The sequence below is a fragment of the Salminus brasiliensis genome, chromosome 22 (assembly GCF_030463535.1).
Source record: "Salminus brasiliensis chromosome 22, fSalBra1.hap2, whole genome shotgun sequence".
Lineage (NCBI taxonomy): Eukaryota > Metazoa > Chordata > Actinopteri > Characiformes > Bryconidae > Salminus > Salminus brasiliensis.
In genome coordinates, this window is record NC_132899.1 from 4637027 (window position 1) to 4658521 (window position 21495).

Here is a 21495-nt window from a genome sequence, read left to right on the forward strand (position 1 = left end):
AATAATAATAATAATAATAATAATAATACCAATAATAATAATAATAATAATAATAATACCAATAATAATAATAATAATAATAATAATAATAATAATACCAATAATAATAATAATAATAATAATACCAATAATAATAATAATAATAATAATAATAATAATACCAATAATAATAATAATAATAATAATAATAATAATAATACCAATAATAATAATAATAATAATAATAATAATAATAATACCAATAATAATAATAATAATAATAATAATACCAATAATAATAATAATAATAATAATAATAATAATAATACCAATAATAATAATAATACCAATAATAATAATAATAATAATAATACACACACAGCTCCCCATTCAGGGCGGCCTGCGCTCCCGCAGCTGCTCGACACGACCCGCAGAGCTCGGTTCATTCACCGCCCAGCTTCGAGCTTCACCTACTGACAAATCTGTATTTACAGCCCTGCCTGTAGTTCTGCCTGTAGCCCTGCCTGTAGCCCTGCCTGTAGCCCTGCCTGTAGTTCTGCCTGTAGTTCTGCCTGTAGTTCTGCCTGTAGTTCTGCTGCTGGGGTTAGTCTGAAGGAAAAAGCTTTTAATAAACGTGCTGAAAAAAGTAGCCAGTTAACCGGAAGTTAGCTTTTCAGTTAGCTAACAGCTAACAGCTAACTAACCTTATATTCACATAATAATAATAATAATAATAATAATAATAATAATAATAATAATAATAATGTGTGTATAAACGTTTTTTCTATGTATATGGATTTGAGTGCAAAAGTTTGTGCACCCCAGTTGATTTTCTGAAAGTCAGAAAATGATAAATATTGGCCTCTATAAAAGTAATTACACATTAAACACGTTATATTTTGTGTGTAAAAGGTTCATAAAAGTCTCCATATCCGTTTCCTGGAGAGAATTTCCTTATATACTTACATTTTTGCAGATTTTCACATTTTCACTTAAGCCACACTATCTGTATCTATATGAACTGTGTGGACAGAAGTATTGGGACACTCCCTCATTCATTGTTTCTTCTGAAAACCCACTGTTTATTCTGTCTGCCTTTAGTTGGAGTAACTGTCTCTACTTCAGGGAAGAAGGCCTTCTGCTAGATTTTGGAGGAGCTTTGCTGTGAGGTGACTGATTTGATTGCATTCAGGGACAAGAGCTTTGGAGAGGTAAGGATGTTGATGATCATCACCACCCCACCTCATCACCCCCAACTCCCCTCCTCATCACCCCCAACTCCCCACCTCATCACCCCCAACTCCCCAACTCATCCCAAAAGTACTGGATGGAGCTCCACCATCCATCATTCCAGAGAACACAGTTCTCAACACAGCTCAATGCTGCTGGGGGGCTTTACACACCCCTCTAGTCCATGCCTGGCATTAGGCAGCATGGTGCCGATAGGTTCATGTTTATTTATCTGCTCCAGAGAGTCCTATTCTACTGCATATATATATATATATATATATATATATATATATATATATATAAATATATATGCAGTAGAATATATATATATATATATATATATATATATATGCAGTAGAATATATATATATATATATATATATATATATATATATATATATATATAAAAATATATATGCAGTAGAATAGATATATATATATATATATATGCAGTAGAATAGATATATATATATATATGCAGTAGAATAGATATATATATATATATATATATGCAGTAGAATAGGACTCTCTGGAGCAGATAAATAAACATGAACCTATCGGCACCATGCTGCCTAATGCCAGGCATGGACTAGAGGGGTGTGTAAAGCCCCCAGCAGCATTGAGCTGTGTTGAGAACTGTGTTCTCTGAAACCTCTATATTTCTTACATCACCCACGAACCTCACCAAACCAGCCTTTGTAAATAATTCATATAGTAAACAATAAAGTAAAACAACAGCAGCAGCAATAACAATAAACAATAATAATAATCAATATAATAATAATAATAATAAAAAAAGAAGATTCTTTATATATATATATATTGAGTAATTATGTTAATTACTTACTTAGCATGGTTTTACTGCTTTCATGAAATTTAAGGTGGTATATTTTTTAATAAGGTAATTAAAAAATATACCACCTTCATCACTTCTTACTACACTTCGCATTGTTATTCTGATGGAGTGAGATGTGTGTGTGTGTGTGTATGTATATGTGTTCCTATAGAAACAGTCAGCGAGCAGGACAGGGCCAGGCATCGGTATCTACAGTAGTTTGGACTGAAAGAGAAGAAATCAAAGGATCTACAGAAGAACTCATCAATGGATTGTCCAGGTAATTTCCTATACATTATATACAGCACAGCCTGATTTCTCATGTGTATGTAGGTGTAAACAGGTCCCTGTGTTTAATAGTTATAATGGAGGTTAGCTAGAACAATGTCAGAGGGTACAGGAGTCTATAAACACCATTGCCTACCTGTAATTCACTCATTTTCTGAAATTGGACAGTTTCAATTCCAAAAACTCATCAAAGCATCATGGAACAGACGCTTTGGATTCATCAGATATGTTGAATAGGGAACAGGTCCTTTGTAGGCTAAGTGAAGGTTCCTGAGGGAATGATCTCAAGTATCCAGGCAAATGTCCCCTCTATTATACTGGACAATAGATTGGGACTCATTACACCTTCTCACATTTACACTCTCCAAATGATTAATGAAGTAACTGAGCTCAGTTTTGTGGATGTGATACAGAAATGACTGATAGAGTGGCGTATCAGGCCTGTTAAGTAGGGCTACACTAGTAGTGTGTATTAATATTCTGTTGTTTTCAGGGCGGTGGGGGTTTGGGGGGGGTGGGTGTTGTAAAATTTTATTCTTTGAAAAGGTGGAAACTGTTCTATTGGAAAATAAATGTATTACTAAAAGAAACAACCTTTAATGTAAGAAAATCCCAAACTGTACTCTGATTAAACTATTTATGGGTAATTCTTCAATTGAGGGCTTTTTGTACCATCTTAACTTAATAATTAGCTATATTTTTGTTTTAGTTATGTCAAGACAGTGTTTACATGCTTTAAAAATGCAATATATATATATATATATATATATATACACACACACACTATATATATATATTAGTGTGTGTGTGCGTGTATGTATATGTATATGTATGTGTACGTATGTATGTAAGACTGGACCAGCCAGCCCCTCCGTACTTGATGGCAATGGTTAAAAGCTGATCTCCACCAAGAGCCCTTCCAGCTTCAAGTACGGCTCGGCTCGACCCGCCATCCTTTAAGATCCACGGAAGACGAGCGTCCGAACTTTTTACTGTCCTGCACCGAAGTGGTGGAACGAGCTTCCCCTGGGTGTCCGAACAGCAGAGTCCAACACTCCCTGTCTTCAAACCCAGACTGAAGACCCTCCTCTTCTAAAAGTACTTAGTGAGCAGAGTGTAGAGCTTGTACAGTATTGTGTCTCCAGACTGGCTTCTGTATTTAGTAGAGTCTAAGATAAGAGGGATAAGAGGGATTCTAGTCTCTACAAACTAGCTACTGGTGCTGGAAGTCACTATGGAGCAGAGCGACTTGCACAAACCTCTATTTGTGTCTACTGCCACCTGCAGTCAGCCGTAGTAGAGCACTGTTCTCCTCTTTGGCAGGTACAGGTGAGAGTACGCCGGGGGAGACGCTCATCGTTGGCCAGGTGAGCCACCACAGCATCGAGCTGAGCTGGACCGGAGATGAGAGAGAGAGACGCCAGGGTCCGCCTGACAACTGGACCTGTTTCAGATTAGAGGTGGAGGATCCCAGAAGACGTGGCTTCCATGAGATATACGTGTGAGGACATGTCTTCTGACTCTGAGAGTTTATATCCAAGATCTTCTCAATTAGTTACATGATTTTCCACCTTGGGAATTTGAAGGTTTTTCAAAGGTTTTTAATAGGGCTGCTCCTTTTGGGGGCAGGTTTCCTCCCAAACACACATGCTAGACAAATTGCCCTTAGATGTGATTGAACCGCTGCATGTGTTGCCCATATTCTCCATAATTTGGAGCACTAGTTACCCAACCCATACATATTCTCCCTCTATCACGTGCAGTGCTGACGACACACGCCTCCCCAACATGTGTGCAGCCAGCCAGCGACTGTGTGGGGGACGGCACAGTGCACCTGATTCATTGGTCAGCAGACACCCAGCAAGGCATCACTGGAGTGATGTGGGGAGAAAGAGCCATCTACCCACCCTGGAGAGAGCAAGACCAATTGTGCTCTCTCTGAGCCCCGGCTGACCTGGATTCGAGCTAGCGATCCTCTGGTCATAGTGACGGTGCTGATCAGGGTTTTTTACCCTTTTAGTCTCTCAGCTGAAGTTGTAATTGTAATAAAATTGTGAATACAGATAAGCATGTACCCAAGAGACCCCAGAGTACCTGGATCTTAGAATCCCAAACTGAGGATTTGACATATAGAAATATAGGAACAGTATGGGGGGGAAAGAGGCTGTTACTAACCAAGATTAACAATGTACGACAAGACAGGACAACAGACAGGGGGTATTATTGTGGTTGGTGTGGCGTAACAGATAACACCACTACCTGCCAGTGAGCTACCACACCATGTGGGAGACTGGGGTTCTATTGCTGCACTACACCAATAAGAGTCCTTGGGCAAGACTCCTAACACTACATTGCACCACCTCTGTAATACGAGTAACCCTGGAAGTCGCTCTGGATAAGAGCGTCAGCTAAATGCCGTAAATGTAAATGTATTATTGTAGAAAGGACTGAGCAGGCATGTTGAAGGAGGGAAAAAAATATAAATAAAGATAAATAAATAAACAAATAATTGAATTTAAGTGGAGGGATCAGCTCCGTTAAGCAGTCCTGACAGTTGGATAACTGTCTAACTGAGAATCCTACTGTGTGAAATGGACCCCAGGTTTATTTAGAGGTAAATAATCTGATACAGCATTTGTGGCAGTTCTGTTGGGATGTCAGCACTCATCGTTGAAATCTGTAAACAAATGTATAAATAAGCAAACAATAAAAAAAAAATTGATCAGCCATTACATTAAAACCACTGGCATGAAGTGCATAACTTTGTTTATGTCAGGGGGTGGATTGATAAGGCAGTTCTTGAAGGTAATGATGGTGTTAGAAGCAGAAAAAATGGGAAATCCTAAGAATCTGAGCCACTTTGACAAGAGCCAGACTGTGAAGCTCTAGACGACTGGGTCAGAACATCTCCAAAACATCAGGCATCAGGTCTTGTGTGGATTCTCGGTTTGCAGTGGTCAGAACCTACCAAAAGTGCTCTAAGAAAGGACAACTAATGAACTGGCCAAAGGGTCATGGGCGCCCAAGGCTTATTGATGCTAATGAATAAATAAACAACTGACAGGACTTAAAGTATCTACTGTGTAAAGATGCCTAGATACCACAGGACACCTTCGGCGGTCTTGTGGAGTCCATGCCTTGTTGGGTTAGGGCTGTTTTGGCGGTACTTGGGGAAGCTACGCAGTATTGGGCAGGTGGCTTTAATGTTGTGGCTGATCGGTGCAGATATAACATTCTTTCTGAATTGAACAGTAATGGCTTAATGATTAAGATGAGTGTGATGTCTAATTTTAATATCTAATGATAAGCAGTCTAATGATGTCTGTGATCTTGTGTCTTGCTGAGTTCAGGGGATTTCATGCTCGTTTCACAGTGGAGGATCTGGAACCCAGCACCGCGTACAAATTCAGACTGAAGAGCCTCTCTCCATCTGGAGAACATCTCTACAGCCCTGTGCTGACAGTGTCTACTGCACGTAAGAACATACACACATCAGAACGCCAAAGATACTATATGGGCAAAAGTATTGGGACACCTGCTCATTCATAGTTTCTTCTGAAATCTTATGTTGGAGTAACTGTCTCTACTTTCCGTTTTTTTTACTACTTTTGGAGCATTGCTGTATAAATTTGATTGCATTTAGCCACAGAAGCATTAGTGAGATGTTGGATTATCACCATTCCACTCATCCCCAAAGTACTGGATGGAGCACCATCATCCATGATCATCATCATTCCAGAGAACACAGTTCTTCCACTGCTCCACAGCTCAATGCTGCTGGGGGGCTTTATACCCCTCCATAGCCCACACCTGGCATTAGGCAGCATGGAGCCAATAGGTTCATGTTTATTTATCTGCTCCAGAGAGTCCTATTCTACTGGCAGTACTTCTCTACAGGGACTAGACAAGCTGTGTGTGTGTGGATTTGCACATCAACAATGGATGTACTTAAAGTAGCTAAATGCATTTATAAGAAGGGGTGTCCACAAACATTTGGACATATAGTGTATGTACAAGAAACATATCCGATATCAGCATTGACCCAATATTTCTATATCAGTGCATCGCTAATATTTCATGATGGTAAATGTAGTAAAACGATTGCAGAAATGAACTGTACTGTTCTGTATGTGCGCAGGAGAGCCGATTAATGGCAAGGACCTTCATCAGGCGGTCAAGATGAATGATGAAGAGCAGCTTCTCAGAGTGCTGCAGTCTGGGGGGTGAGAGCATCTGCTTTGTCACACTTTAGCATAAACAGTATGTTTATACATGCTCACATCTGCTCAGGATTTCCTTTCTGTACCCATAACAGATATTATAGGGATCGTTTGCTAGGGAACAGTATTATAACTAACTCTTATACCATTAATCTACTACTATTATATTAATAATATTATATTTATATTAAATTAGTCATGTCCAACAACAACATTTTAAGTATTTATTAGTTTAAATACTAATTATTTATGAAGAATTAGTCATTATTAGTAAATTATTATTATTATAATGATTAAACTAATAAATACTTACAATTTTGTCATTGGGCATGAATAATTTAATACTAATTCATAGTACATAGAAAAATGACAAAGGAAAAATGAGCAAGTTAATGGACTTTTTAAATTGGATATTTTTAATTAGATAATATCATAATAATATATCAATATCCAGCTTCTACAGCTTAAAGTTCTGCTTTCTGTCCTGCAGGACAGTCGTTGTGGACGTGCCTGACCGACTGGGCTTCACTCCACTTATGGTGGCAGCCATGAAGGGCTTCATAAGGTAGTACAACTAAGCAGTGTTGGAGTTACTAAAAATTAAGAACTGACACATCATTGACAACATCCCTGTATCCTTAATATAGCTTAATGGTGCTGTTCAAGTGTTGTCTCCACCAGTTTACCAGACAGATGCATGGCTAATACAGGTGTCCACTGTAGTCTGGTCCAGGTGCTGGTGCAGCACGGGGCAGACGTCAACTTCAAGAACTCCAGTGGAAAAGATAGGTGAGCTCGGAGCCACACACTTGAGAAATGCTGAGTGTGAGTGGTCAGATAGGTACACTATATGTCCAAATGTTTGTAGACACCCCTTCTAATGAATGCATTCAGCATTCATTTCTGACACAGCTGTGCAGATACACACACAGCTTGCCTAGTCTCTGTAGAGAAGTACAGCCAATAGAATAGGACTCTCTGGAGCAGATCAATAAACATGAACCTATTGGCTCCATGCTGCCTAATACCAGCAGTGGGCTAGTAGAGGGGTATGAAGCCCCCCAGCATTGAGCTGTGGAGCAGTGGAAGAACTGTGTTCTCTGAAATGATGGTGGTGGAGCTCCATCCAGTACTTTTGGGATGAGTTAGGGAGTTAGGTGGGGTGGTGATCATCATCCAACATCCTGCCTTCACTAAAGTTCTTGATGCCAGAATCTAGCAGAAAACCTTCCCTGGACAGTAGAGACAACTATTTATTTAATTACCCTTGATTTCAGAAGAAACAATGAATGAGGGAGTGTCCCAATACCTTTGTCCGTGTAGTGGTTATGGGCTCCTCTGAGAGGAGGAGATAATAGTAGATTACAGTGTATTTGATTACTATCATATTACTCCCTATTTGACTTCCTAGAGCTCTCATTAACGGATGGCTGTGGTTGTTGGTGTGGTTGTGTCAGTCTGATGCTGGCATGTTTTTCCGGGCATCTGGAGGTGGTGCGATACCTGCGTGAGAGCGGAGGTACATGGACGGCCACAGATCGAGGAGGCTGCTGTGCTCTTCACTGGGCAGCAGACGGCGGGCACCTGCCCGTACTGGAGTACCTTCTGAAAGATGGCTGTGAGGTAGGACTTAGAACTGCGAAATCATAAGTGCTGGACTCCCAGACTCCTGGATTTGATCCTAAAGTCTCACTTGAGCTACAATTCACCGATCAGCCATAACATTAAACCCATAGTATTAGAACTTGGTCTTACCAATAACGTAAAATATTGAATAAATTCTAAAATCTTTTCAGTGTGATCTAGTGGGCTGCCACCATGATCCTAGGATCGATGGTTCGAATCCCAGGTCATTCTGCTTGCCATCAGCAGCCGGAGTCAGAGAGAGCACAATTGGCCTCGCTCTCTCAGGGATGGGTTGATTGCACTTCCTCCCCACATCACTCCTAGTGCGATGTTGGTCAGCACACGCGTCTGTTAACTGTTGTATCTGTGCTCTCCTCTGAGAGTGCTGGCTACCTAGCGATGCTGCATCATCAGCAGTTGGAAAAGAGGCATGTGTCAGAGGAGACGTGCTAGTCTTCATCCTCCCAGTGTTGGGGGCATTAGTTAGTGTTCAAATCAAATATATTTGTGTAGTTTTTTACAACTGGTGTTGATACAAACAGCTTTGTACAATCAATAATTAGTAAAAAGACAAAAATCAACAACATAGGAAGATATGAAGACCCCCAGTGAGCAGCAAAAGACGACAGTGGCAAGGAAGAGCTCCCTCAGAGCTGGAGGAAGAAACCTTGGGAGAGACCAAGACTAACAAGGGGGACCTGACCCATCCTCCTCTGATCAGAACTATGTAATTAATTAACTATGTATAATTATTGATAAAAGTTACCAAACCATCTAAACTGTTCTCCTGCTCAGGTGTGCAACATAATCATAATCATAATATAATAATCATGGTGTAGAATAACTTAATGATAATAATAATGAGAGGAATGATGGTAACAGTGGTGATATTAATAGTGGCAGATAGTTAAGAGTCCATTTAGGCTTTAACATGGTCATTAGGCAGGTAGCAGTGGTAGGAGGGTGTGTCGCTGGTCTGGCATGGGTGGTGGGGGAGCCTGGTGGGTGGCAGCTGGTCTGACGCAGGTCGGGCTGGAAGACTGGGCGAATATTACAAGATTTTAAAAAATGTAAAATAAGCAAATTGTGTGAAATCTGTTGTCCAATTCTGTTCCTCTGTCCTGCTCCTCCTCTGCGTTGTCCTCTGCAATGATCTTACAGGGCCTTTCATGTCCTTCAGGTGGATGCAAGAGACAGTGTTTCCTCATGGACGCCCCTTCTCAGAGTGTCTGCTGTTACTGGAGACACTGCGGTGGCAGCTCTGCTCATCAGTGCAGGGGCGGACATCAACGTACGAGACAAGGATGGGAAAACACCTCTCATGGTAAGAGCTGAACTCCAACCACTGCTTTGGGCTCTTCACCAGAAGTTATGGGTGCATGGTCAGCATCAGTGTGGAAGCTTTTATTTCACCAGAGCAACAACAATATGAGGAACAGGGTTATTAATAACTATTAATAATAGTGTCAGTTAGTGTACCTCACTTCATGCCCGTATTATGATGTTCACCAGGTTGCAGTGTTGAATAACCATGAGAAGCTGGTCAAACTGCTTTTAGAGAATGGAGTAGATCAACACATCAGAAATGAGGTAATGCATCACAAGCCATAGAAGGTATACTGTATTTTACCACACAGTGAGCATCACTGCATATACTGCACTTTATACATCTAACTTCACACCATACCTTATTCTTAATTGTTATCTATAATTTCTGTTTTTGTGAATATAAATATGTAATTTTGATTTCCCTTATATTTATCTTTTCTCCATAATAGTTTTTTTGGTCTCTCTATGGCTCTTATCACTACATATATATGTTTGTCTCTATATTCATTTGTGTGTGTATCTGTATGTATATTAATATATATATATATGCATTATCATAGATTTTCATTTAATTAAATATTATATTTCTTTCTTTCTTGTTCTATATATGTAATATAAATGTAGATGGACATGGTTGTTAATGCGTTTTGCAGCTATTTACTGTATAGTAGTTTTTAGCATTAATATTTTCTCTTCAATATTGCATCAAATACTGATATATTACACCAACTTTCATAATTTGTCCAAAACCATGGTATTTTTTTTATAGTGTTAATGCTGGTTCATAATAGCTAAACAACAATGTGCTAATGTGGCCTTTCTTTCAGTTTGGTGCTGGTGCTCTAGAGATGGCTAAAGCTTTTGAGAGAAAGGTAAGGGTGCGCTCCATCCGTCTTACTGTAACTGTACTGTAACTCTCTTCTAAGATATAAATCATAAATTGCTTCTTTGTGTTGCAGAACATCATCCCTTTGTTAGAGAACGAGAGGCCAGTGGCTGGAGCTGCAAGGAACGGTCAGACTTCTCCAAGAGAGAAAAAACAGTCCACCACACATTGATTTCATAGACAACTTTACTTAGCACTGGTTCATAATCCGTGAGTTCAAAATCTACGAATTCTCAGACACTGACAATTACAGCCCCCCCCCCCACCACCACCATCACCCTACATATTGATTTATCAAAGAGTAATCGTACAAAAATGCTTTGTGTTCTCAGTCACTGAGCAAAATAAAGAAAGTTAATATTTCATGTATAGAAATACTGATACTAGTGTATGGATACAAAATGGTAAAAAGTGAGTACAGGAATAAAGACAGCCAAACAAGCCAAGCAAAGCCAGTTACCTACTTTTTAAAGCCAGTTTGATGAATACTGAAAGTGTTTTATAATAATAGACTGAAATGATTCGTTACAGTCGGAGAAACGTATGAAAGCTTCCAGAAATCAATACATCGCCTGAAGTAATACATGTGCATCAGAAAGTACTAGATGTCGGCTCGACACCTGCTGTGATTTCAAACAAAGGAAAATTCAGAAACCAGTGAAAGGATGCTAAGTAAAGAAAAAAACCCCAAAACATTACACACAGGGGTGGGCAACGGGGGTCAGAGTCCAGCACAGTTAGCTGATTTCCCTGCTCTAACAGACCTACTAACCATGGCAATTAACAGGTGAGTTAAACCAGGTGTGCTTGAGCAGGAAAATCACAAAACAGCAAAGAAACTGGCCCTCCAGAAAAAAATTGCCAACCCCTTCATTACACTTTTAAAAATAATCGGGTTTTTTGAGCCACCCCATCACATACCACCCTGTCACATACCCCCCCAGCATATTTTATTATGAATACGGCTCCCAAATGATAAAACCAATGGATTTTTATGCCCGATATGAAAAGAAATATGTTTTTGGAGGATGAACATGTTTGTAATGGAGATGTTTGAGGGTGCACAGCCTCGAAATTGGTAAGGAACCTTTACTTTAAGTGATCTCAAAATCTCACACATTACAAATATGTATTTTATGCTTTTTTTGGCAACGCTCAAAGAGCCCCTTTATTTTTAAGAGTGGACACAGCTCTACACTAGAGTGTGACACATGTAGGCTCGGTGGAAACACACACACAATGTCAAAGCTGAAAACATCAGCAAAACCTTAAAACACAAAGTCCTGCTATTGCCGTGCCCGTGTCCCATTATCACACCATTATCACATGATTGTAGCTGATTTCCTGTGGCTTTCATCCACACTAGCCCATGATGGAAGGAAGCCCCTTTATCATAGATGAAAGATGACCCACTCCTCCATCATTAAATGACTGTAGTCTAACTCGGACATCTTCCCAAAAAGAGTGAAGTGGTGAAATGGTGTGGACTATACAAGCTGCATCCTAATTATAATGCTTATACATCATAACTCTGTGTGTGATGGTGTTGTGTGTATTTGAACTATGAGTGATGAGTGAACTAGCCTCAAAGTCATAGTGAAACCCAGACAGACAGACCCATAGGGATCATCCTCATGTACAGTTCAGGGGCCAGATTCACAAAGGTGTCTTAAGAAAGAAATTCTACGTAGATGTGCTTGTTTCTTAATGTCACACATCTCTTAAAGCAGCAGTATGGGGGAATTGGCATTTCTTGCTCCTGGGCTCCCCCTACAGTTGGAAAGTGGAATTTACACTTTCAGTCACCACTGAAAGAGGACATGCTTATGCGTATTTCTGGACAAGCTGAGAGATAGAGAACCGTCTCACTGAAGGGTAAAGAAGAATGTGGGCTGAGGCGGTAGAGTGATATTACATTATTCTACACTAATATGACTCGGGTTACGCAATAGCTACTGCACGCTATTCTCCCAGTTACTGTCAGTGGAGCATCAGCATGATTCTTAAGCTGCTGTTTTAAGGTAAAAATTGCCTTTGCTACATAGTTTTGCTTTTCGAAAACTTTTAAGTAGGGGTGGAGGATATGGTAAAATATCAATTTTACGATATTTATTGTGAAATGTTGACATGCAGGATAAAAAAAACTGCTGTTCAAATACTCTCCATTCCTGAGTACAGTGTTTTTTATACATTTAAAACATTTTAAAAATCCAATTTCAATAAAATATCATCATTTTGGCCACCCCTACTTCTAAGACCAACTTGTATGCTAAAAAAGTATATTCTTAAAATTCTTAAAATACTCACAGTGGAGTTAGACTTTGTAAGATTTTGGAAGTTCAGCCTCTAAAAGGGTCAGTTTAAAAAGTTAAATTACTAAAATCGATGTCTAATTTTAACAGGATTAAAAGTGGAGATTGTTCTTAAAGTACGGTCAGTCTCTACATTCATAATTTCCAAGCAGGATTTTTTTTCTTGATGTCTGTTTCCTCCCCCATCACTTTTTTCTCCACTTTGCACTTTTTTTAACTGCGTACTGGAAAATGTAAAAAGTCTCACCTTGTTTATGATAAACTGTAAAATGCAGCAAACAGACCCTTCATTACACCTCGTATATGGTTTGGGGGTCGCGAGTTCGAATCCCAAACTATGCCGCTTTGCCATCAGCGGCCGGAGTCTGAGAGAGCACAGTGGGCCGTGCTTTCTCTGGGTGGGTAGATGGCGCTCTCTCCCCTAATCACTCTTAAGCAGTGTTGACCATCACAGGTGTCTGTTAGCTGGTGCGGTAGAGCCGGGGACCCGGCACTTTCCTATGTATCGGAGGAGACGTGTTAAGTCTTTACACCCTCCTAGTGTCGGGAGCATTGCTAGTGCTAGGGGGATTTACGGACGGGTGGGTTAACTGGCAGAACCAAACTGGGATAAAAAAGGGAAAATATTGACAAATTATAAAATCAGCTACAGAAGAAAATACTTAATATTTTCTTAAACTCCACGAAACCACTGCTCCACCTGTCTTTACGACCGCAGTTGTAACTTAGGAACAACTCAGTCAGTTTGCATTGCTTTGCATGTAGTTACCTATTAAGCAATCCTTAGGATGCAGTAGGAGTCACAGAGCATAAGCAGGTAAGATGTAAAGTGTAATAAATGTTTATCTGAATATTTATTTCTTTTATTTATTTATTTTCTCTCTTATGAAAGCTTTTGTGAATCCAGGCCCGGGGCTCTTTAGGGCTCTTCTCAGCTTGTTCAGTTAAGCTAGAAATGAGTACTTCTGCAACAGTGAGCTGCAGAAATGGCACTGATGTAGGTCTAACTGATCCATGACTGATCCATGACTGTGATACACAGGGACTATACAGCAACAGAGCACATCATGGCAAAGTGGAGGTCCTAATTCAAGCTTCCTGTCCAAACCCCCCCCCCAAACCAGTCCTTCCATTAAAAGCACCTACATTTCAGTCTTCTATTCAGTTTCACAGATTAGAGCACGATTGCCTTCATGTTCCTTCCCACATTGTTGAATCGTCGTCAAAAACTCACCCACTAAACAAACCATACTAAACTCAAACCACACAGAAAAGGCAAACGGAAAGTCCACTGCAGAGCACTGTGCTGAAATAAATACAGTCTGGACAACATAAATAATGTGCGACGTGTACCTGAGTGTCGACTCATAGCACCGACAGGGGCGTAGCACCGAGGGATCGAAGGGTCGACCCCCATGACCAGGCCTCAGAGACACTGTTCATTAAGACCGGCGGAGGTTCATAGTGCAAAATCGAGAGTGTTCTCTCCGCTCGGGTCCCTCCAGCCTGGCTCTCAGCTGCTGGGCTTCGGCATGCCTGTGAGGAACTGTGGCTTTGGCAGTGTGGGGGGCTGCTTAAGAGGTGGTCTGCACCGGAGAGAAGCAAAACACACACACACACACACACCAAAAAAAATGTTAAAGCATTATAACAGTTATAATAATAATAATAATAATAATATTATTAACAATCTTATAGACACGGTACAGGGTTCTTGAAAGCACCTGCAAAGGCTCTGTAATGTGAATAAAGGGTGAATTAGTGAGAAAGTGCTCATTAGCTCTCGTTTAACTGGAGTTAATAGCTCATTTAATTGATTTTCTAGTTGTTTCTAATCCTGACTGATTTGTCATGGAGTTTTTACAGACGTCTCGGACTGAATAATGATGGGCCGAACAGTTCTGAGCATGCTGGGGAAACCGTTCTGGAGTCACGTAACGCGTACAAATGGTTAGCTAACCGTACTCGGGACCACAGAACTGTTCGGTGGGAGGGCTTAAGGACGTAGGGATCCGCTGATTGATCCGGGTTCTTTATATTCCCAGTAGAGAAAATGAAGACGAAGACTGTATCTGATCAGTACAAGAACAGCTGTTCCAGTTTAGCCTATTTAGATGCACCGATTATTAGTGTGGCGACAAGCACGCTTTAGTGCACTGTAGCATAATAAAGATTAGCATAGGCAACGGGCCTCGTCCAACATCGCGACCACAGCATCAGCAAGCCGTCTACCGTCAATTCGTTCTGAGTTTCAAACAGACTTGTGTGAATAGTGTGATTTATGCATGCAGACCACACGAAGCTAACAGAAGAACTACGCCTTCAGGAAGTTAGCTGACTAACTGAGCTAGCAGCATTAGCCTTGTAGTTGTAGTGCAAGACTAAAGGTTAAAAAACGTAGAATTATTACAAGGCGAAGTGTGTGCACTTCCTGGTCATAATTTAGCAGCACAGGAAATGGATTTAAGTATGTAGTGGATATTTAAGAGAAATAAATGTATATAAAAAGTATTGGGACACCTGCTAATTCATTATTTCTTCTGAAATCAAGGCTATTAAAAAGAGCTGATCCTGCTTCTGTCGGAGTAACTGTCTCTACTTTCCAGGGAAGAAGGCTTTCTACTAGCTTTCTAGGAGCTTCCAAAAAGTACTGGATGGAGCACCATCATCGTTCCAGAGAGCACAGTTCCACTGCTCCACAGCTCAAAGCTAGGGGCTCTAAGCCCACGCCTGGCATTAGGCAGCATGGTGCCAGTAGGCTCATGTTTATCAGCAATGGGGGCCACTTTCATCATCACATGAAATTGTACTGTTGGTGGTTATGGGTTTTACAACACTGTTTTACTGAATATTTGGATGGATGGATGGATGGATGGATGGATGGATGGATAGGCAGACAGATAGACAGATAGACAGATAGATAGATAGATAGGCAGACAGATAGATAGATAGACAGATAGATAGATAGATAGACAGATAGATAGATAGATAGACAGATAGACAGATAGATAGATAGATAGATAGATAGATAGATAGATAGATAGGCAGACAGACAGACAGACAGATAGATAGATAGATAGATAGATAGATAGATAGATAGATAGATAGATAGACAGATAGACAGATAGATAGATAGATAGGCAGACAGATAGATAGATAGACAGATAGATAGATAGGCAGACAGATAGATAGATAGACAGATAGATAGATAGATAGGCAGACAGATAGATAGATAGGCAGACAGATAGATAGATAGACAGATAGATAGATAGGCAGACAGATAGATAGATAGACAGATAGATAGATAGATAGATAGATAGATAGATAGATAGGCAGACAGACAGACAGATAGATAGATAGACAGATAGACAGATAGATATACAGCTCTGGGAAAAAAATCAAGAGACCACATTTTTTTTCCCTTAAATTTGCTAATTTTGTTAATATTTATTTCTATACACGAATTAAAGCAGATAAATAATATTATATATATATATATATATATATATATATATATATATATATATATATATATATATATATTTTTTTTTTTTTTTTTTTTTTTTTTATTATTACTATTACAATAAACAAAGCAATGAGCTTTAGGACAACCTCACTTCTTAAATCTGCATCTCTACGTGTCTGGCAGCAGTTTTATTCCAGGAATTTCATCAAACAGAGCTGAGTTTGCTGAATCTGCAGACTATGAACGGCATAAAGTCCCAACAGCAATGTGAAAGACTAGTGGAGAGCCGGTCGAGACATGAGAGCTGTGATTGGCCGTAGAGGTTATTATTTCACCATAGTGATTTCTGAATGCTCTCAAACCTCAGATATTAGTACTGTGATTAAATCTGAATAATAACTTCTTTACTTTATAATTATTATCATCATTTCTTTATATTATTTGAGCAGCTGTTTTTGAGCAGTTGTCATTTCTGCAGATAAATAAATAAATGCTCTAAATAGTAATATTTTATTTGGAATTTAGGGAAATGTTGTCCATGGTTTATTAAATACAATGCACATTTCTTTAAACACACTGCCTATAAATAGTAAAATCAGAGAAACTGACCATGTAGGGTGGTCTCTTCATTGTCTCCGGAGCTGTATATGACTGTATACAGTATCTAAGCATAGCTCTAAGCTTTTTGTCATGTAGGCTCCCCCTCCTGGCTCTTAGCAGTTACCGTGCTGGGCTATAGGTCATGTGTCCTGTATTTACCCCTCCAAGCTCTGCCCCAAACCAGACGGTCGCATTGACACTTATCCGCCTATTGTCAGAGCTCCTCAGATCCTGCATAATGCTAAAGAATGGGTCGCTCAGAGTTCTGGGTGTGGTGTCTTGTTGGCCTATGCTGACCTTGGAACACTTAGGTGGACCTCTTTGCCGGTCAGGATTTCAGTAGGCTGGTCTCAGACAGATTGCTGAAGTGTGCTGACCTGTTGGGCTGTGTAAGCAGTGAGGGTGCTGAACGGGGAGTCGTGCTGGTGGGGATGGGGGCAGGCAGGCGTATGGCTGACGGGCTCCGCATTAACCGAACAGTTCGTCCCATCGGGTCAGCGGGCAAAGGCTTCTGGGGCGGCCTGGGTTTCTCCAGCTCCTGAGACAAAGTGCAGAACCACAAACATGGGTTTACATGAATTGTGTGCGTATGAACAAACAACCAACAAATATGGTATGGAATAAACCGCATGCCTTACACACCTCGAGCAGGCTGCCAACTCTTACACAACTCCAAATGTTTGTGGACACCCCTTCTAATGACTGCATTCAGCGACTTTCTGTTGCACCCACTGCTGACACACAGCTTGTCTAGTACCTCTATATAGTGCCGCTTGTCTAGTGTCTATGTACCTCAAAAATATTTTCACATGTGTATTTTACAAAAGTTTACAATACCTCTATAATATATTCACATGTATATTTTACAAAAGTTTACAATACCTCAAATATATTCACATGTATATTTTACAATAGTTTACAATACCTCAAATATATTCACATGTATATTTTACAATAGTGTACAATAACTATAATATATTGGCAAATATTTTACAACAGTTTAGAATAACTATAATATATTTATGTATATTTTACAATAGTTTACAATAACTGTATAATATATTGATGTATATTTTACAACAGTTTACAATAACTAATATACTGATGCATATTTTACAATAGTTTAGAATAACTATATAATATTGATGTATATTGTATGATAGTTTACAATGACTAATGTACAGATATATATTTTACAATAGTTTACAATAACTATAATATACTGATGTATATTTTACAATAGTTTACAATAACTTTATAATATATTCACATGTATATTTTACAAACGTTTGCAATACCTCTAATATATTCACATGTATATTTTACAATAGTTTACAATAACTCTATAATATATTGGCATATATTTTACAATAGTTTATAATAACTATGATATACTGACATATATTTTACAATAGTTTAAAATACCTCTATAATATATTGATGTATATTTTACAATAGTTTACAATAACTATAATATATTCACGTATATTTTTACAATAGTTTACAATAACTATAAAATATTGGCATATATTTTACAATAGTTTACAATACCTCTATAATATATTCACATGTATATTTATCCATATATCTGTCTATATACCCCCCCCCCCCTTTGCAGCGGATAAAAATGGACCTACTGGCACCATGCTGCCTAATAATACCAGGCGTGGGCTAGAGGGGTATAAAGCCCCCCAGCAGCATTGAGAGAACTGTGTTCTCTGGAATGATGGATGGTGGAGCTCCATCCAATACTATTATCGGGATATGGACAGTAGAGATACTTAGAGTAGAGTAGAGTTACTCCAACCCCTCTAAATGATTAAATAATACATGAAGATGATGACAAATACAATTTGTAGGGACAGTAACGCTTAGATCTGCCACCAGATGGCGCTGTAAGACAGTATAACCCATTAAACCCAAGCAGAGTGATTTGTAGTGTTTCCAGCGGGCGGCTCTCTGACAGGGTGATGTGCCCCAAAAGCCGTGTGATGAGGGCTTGTCATGTGTCCCTCACTGACCTGCATCTGACGAAGTAATGATAACCGGCTGCTACATACGACACATCTGCTCCTCATCCAATCTCTCTCTCTCTCCCTCTCACTTGCTCTCGCACACCCATGATTTTTTTTCTCCCCATTTCTCCTTTCGCAGAGATCCATCCACAATTACACAGTTTGATTCCCCAGCTTTTTCTCCGAGAACATAATTAGATTGCTCACCCAGGCTGTTTCTCATCATTTCTCTGGCACTGTCTGATTGCTGAAGACAAGGTCTGATATTGTTTAGTTGAGAGTGATTAAGCATGCTTGAGAACTTCACCAATGGAACATTTTAATGATCTGAAACTGTATTGGATTACCATACGCACTGATGCACCCTCATAGAGGGGGCAGAAAATGGAGCAGGTTACAGTTCTGCTGATTAACCTGTAGAAATTCTGAGTTCCTGTTGTTTTAATGTGTAAAGCACCAGTAACTACACAGGCTGTTGTGCTTGGAACTGCTGCGGCATGATTGGCTGATTACAGTACAGCAGATTTCTAATAAACAGCCTGATGAATGTAGCTGTATAAAGATCATATATTCACATGTATATTTTACAAAAGTTTACAATACCTCTATAATATATGCACGTGTATATTTTACAATAGTTTACAATACCTCTGTAATATATTCACATATGTATTTAACAAAAGTTTACAATACCTCTATAATATATGCATGTGTTTATTTTACAAGTTTACAATACCTCTAAAATATATTCACATATGTATTTTACAAGTTTACAATACCTCTATAATATATTCACATGTGTATTTCACAAAAGTTTACAATACCTCTAATATATTCACATGTGTAGTTTACAATACCTCTGTAGTCTATTTTTACGTATATTTTTCAATAGTTTACAATGGCTCTAATAAATTGACGTATACTTTACAATAGTTTACAATACCTCTAATGTATATTCACATGTATAGTTTACAATAGTTTACAATACCTCTATAATATACTGACATGTATATTTAACAATAGTTAAAAATAATTCTATAATATATGCACATGTATATTTCTCCATATATCTGTCTATATTGCCCTGTAGGACCGGCCCCTGTAGGATTCCCCTTTAGGACCGGCCCGATCTCTGCCTGCAAGCTTGCCACTGAGCTTGCCTGCCTGTCCATCTGCCTGTGCTGCAGCTGTTCCTACACCCCCCACACTCCCACCAAAATGGGTCCCAGATACCGTACAGAGATTGTTTTAAGGAGGAACAGCTGGGATGAAGTAAAGGCAGTCTGCTTTGTAGCACACTGCAGTCGGGGGGTGGGTAGGTGGGTGGGTCGACGTGGTGCCTCTCCACATGGGGAAATGATAATGAAGAATTTCCAGCAGTGGCGTGGTGATGGTCAGAATCTATTAAGAACTGCGCTACACTGATAAGACCAAAGACTGCAATTCATCAAGCTGTCAGAACTAGAGTGCTGATCCAGGGCCAGGTTGGTACGTCCTAATGAATTACACAGGGGTAACAGATCCTGTTTCATCAGGTTTACAGTCAGCTTTGCCCCCTGGTCTCATCAACATGCCAGAATGCTGCTTAATAGCAGCACTTGGTTCACAGACAAAGCTTTCATGCTGTTGAGAAAAGCTACTTAACCCTGAGTAGGACAGATTTCTCACTTGTAAATTACGGAGACATACAAAGGACGCGTGGACTGTACAGGTAAGAGGTGAATCTGATGACAGGTCATTGTGTTAGGTCGTTTTGCTGAATGTGAGTATGATATTGCACCTCTGTTCATAACAAAATCTATGTAATAGCACACCGTGTCCATATATCACACACACACATACACATACACACACACACATATACAGCATTCTCTCTTATTCAGTAACCAATCTATACAAGCCAAGCAGCCAATTTGTATATTTTACAAAAGTTTAAAATCCATCTATAATATATTGACACAAATATTTTACAAAAGTTTACAAAACCTCTATAATATTTTCAAATGTATGTTTTACAATAGTTTAAAATCCATCTATAATATATTGACATGTATATTTTACAAAAGTTTACAATACCTCTAATATATTCACATGTATAGTTTACAAAAGTTTACAGTACCTCTATAATATATTCAAATGTATATTTTACAATAGTGTACAATAATATATTCACATGTATATTTTACAAAAGTTTAAAATCCATCTATAATATTTTGACATGAATATTTTACAAAAGTTTACAATACCTCTATAATATATTCACATGTGTATTTTACAAAAGTTTACAATACCTCTAATATATTCACATGTATAGTTTACAAAAGTTTACAGTACCTCTATAATATATTCAAATGTATATTTTACAATAGTGTACAATAATATATTCACATGTATATTTTACAAAAGTTTAAAATCCATCTATAATATTTTGACATGAATATTTTACAAAAGTTTACAATACCTCTATAATATATTCACATGTGTATTTTACAAAAGTTTACAATACCGCTAATATATTCACATGTATAGTTTACAAAAGTTTACAGTACCTCTATAATATATTCAAATGTATATTTTACAATAGTGTACAATAATATATTCACATGTATATTTTACAAAAGTTTAAAATCCATCTATAATATTTTGACATGAATATTTTACAAAAGTTTACAATACCTCTAATATATTCACATTTACAGTTTACAAATG

General features: G+C 38.7%; 2 protein-coding genes across 3 annotated transcripts in view; one reads left to right on the forward strand and one right to left on the reverse strand.

Annotated features, from left to right (window-relative positions):
- The window catches only part of fank1 (fibronectin type III and ankyrin repeat domains 1), a 13293-nt gene extending 2728 nt beyond the window's left edge, over positions 1–10565 (forward strand). The window contains exons 2-11 of the mRNA XM_072667917.1: positions 3620–3833; positions 5683–5807; positions 6471–6555; positions 7043–7117; positions 7276–7341; positions 8010–8175; positions 9359–9502; positions 9691–9768; positions 10335–10379; positions 10467–10565. Of these exons, the coding sequence (XP_072524018.1) occupies positions 3620–3833; positions 5683–5807; positions 6471–6555; positions 7043–7117; positions 7276–7341; positions 8010–8175; positions 9359–9502; positions 9691–9768; positions 10335–10379; positions 10467–10565 (1097 nt within the window). The remainder of the gene's footprint in view (positions 1–3619; positions 3834–5682; positions 5808–6470; positions 6556–7042; positions 7118–7275; positions 7342–8009; positions 8176–9358; positions 9503–9690; positions 9769–10334; positions 10380–10466) is intronic.
- Positions 10562–21495, reverse strand: part of adam12a (ADAM metallopeptidase domain 12a) — a 166141-nt gene continuing 155207 nt past the window's right edge. Inside the window, exons 22-23 of one of the 2 annotated variants that reach the window (XM_072666630.1) lie at positions 17149–17306; positions 10562–14291 (exon numbers count right to left, since the gene is read on the reverse strand). In XM_072666630.1, coding sequence (XP_072522731.1) covers positions 14219–14291; positions 17149–17306 — 231 coding nt within the window. In that variant the 3' untranslated portion in view covers positions 10562–14218. Of the gene's footprint in view, positions 14292–17148; positions 17310–21495 lie in introns of both variants that reach the window. The other variant, XM_072666629.1, reaches the window with a different exon arrangement.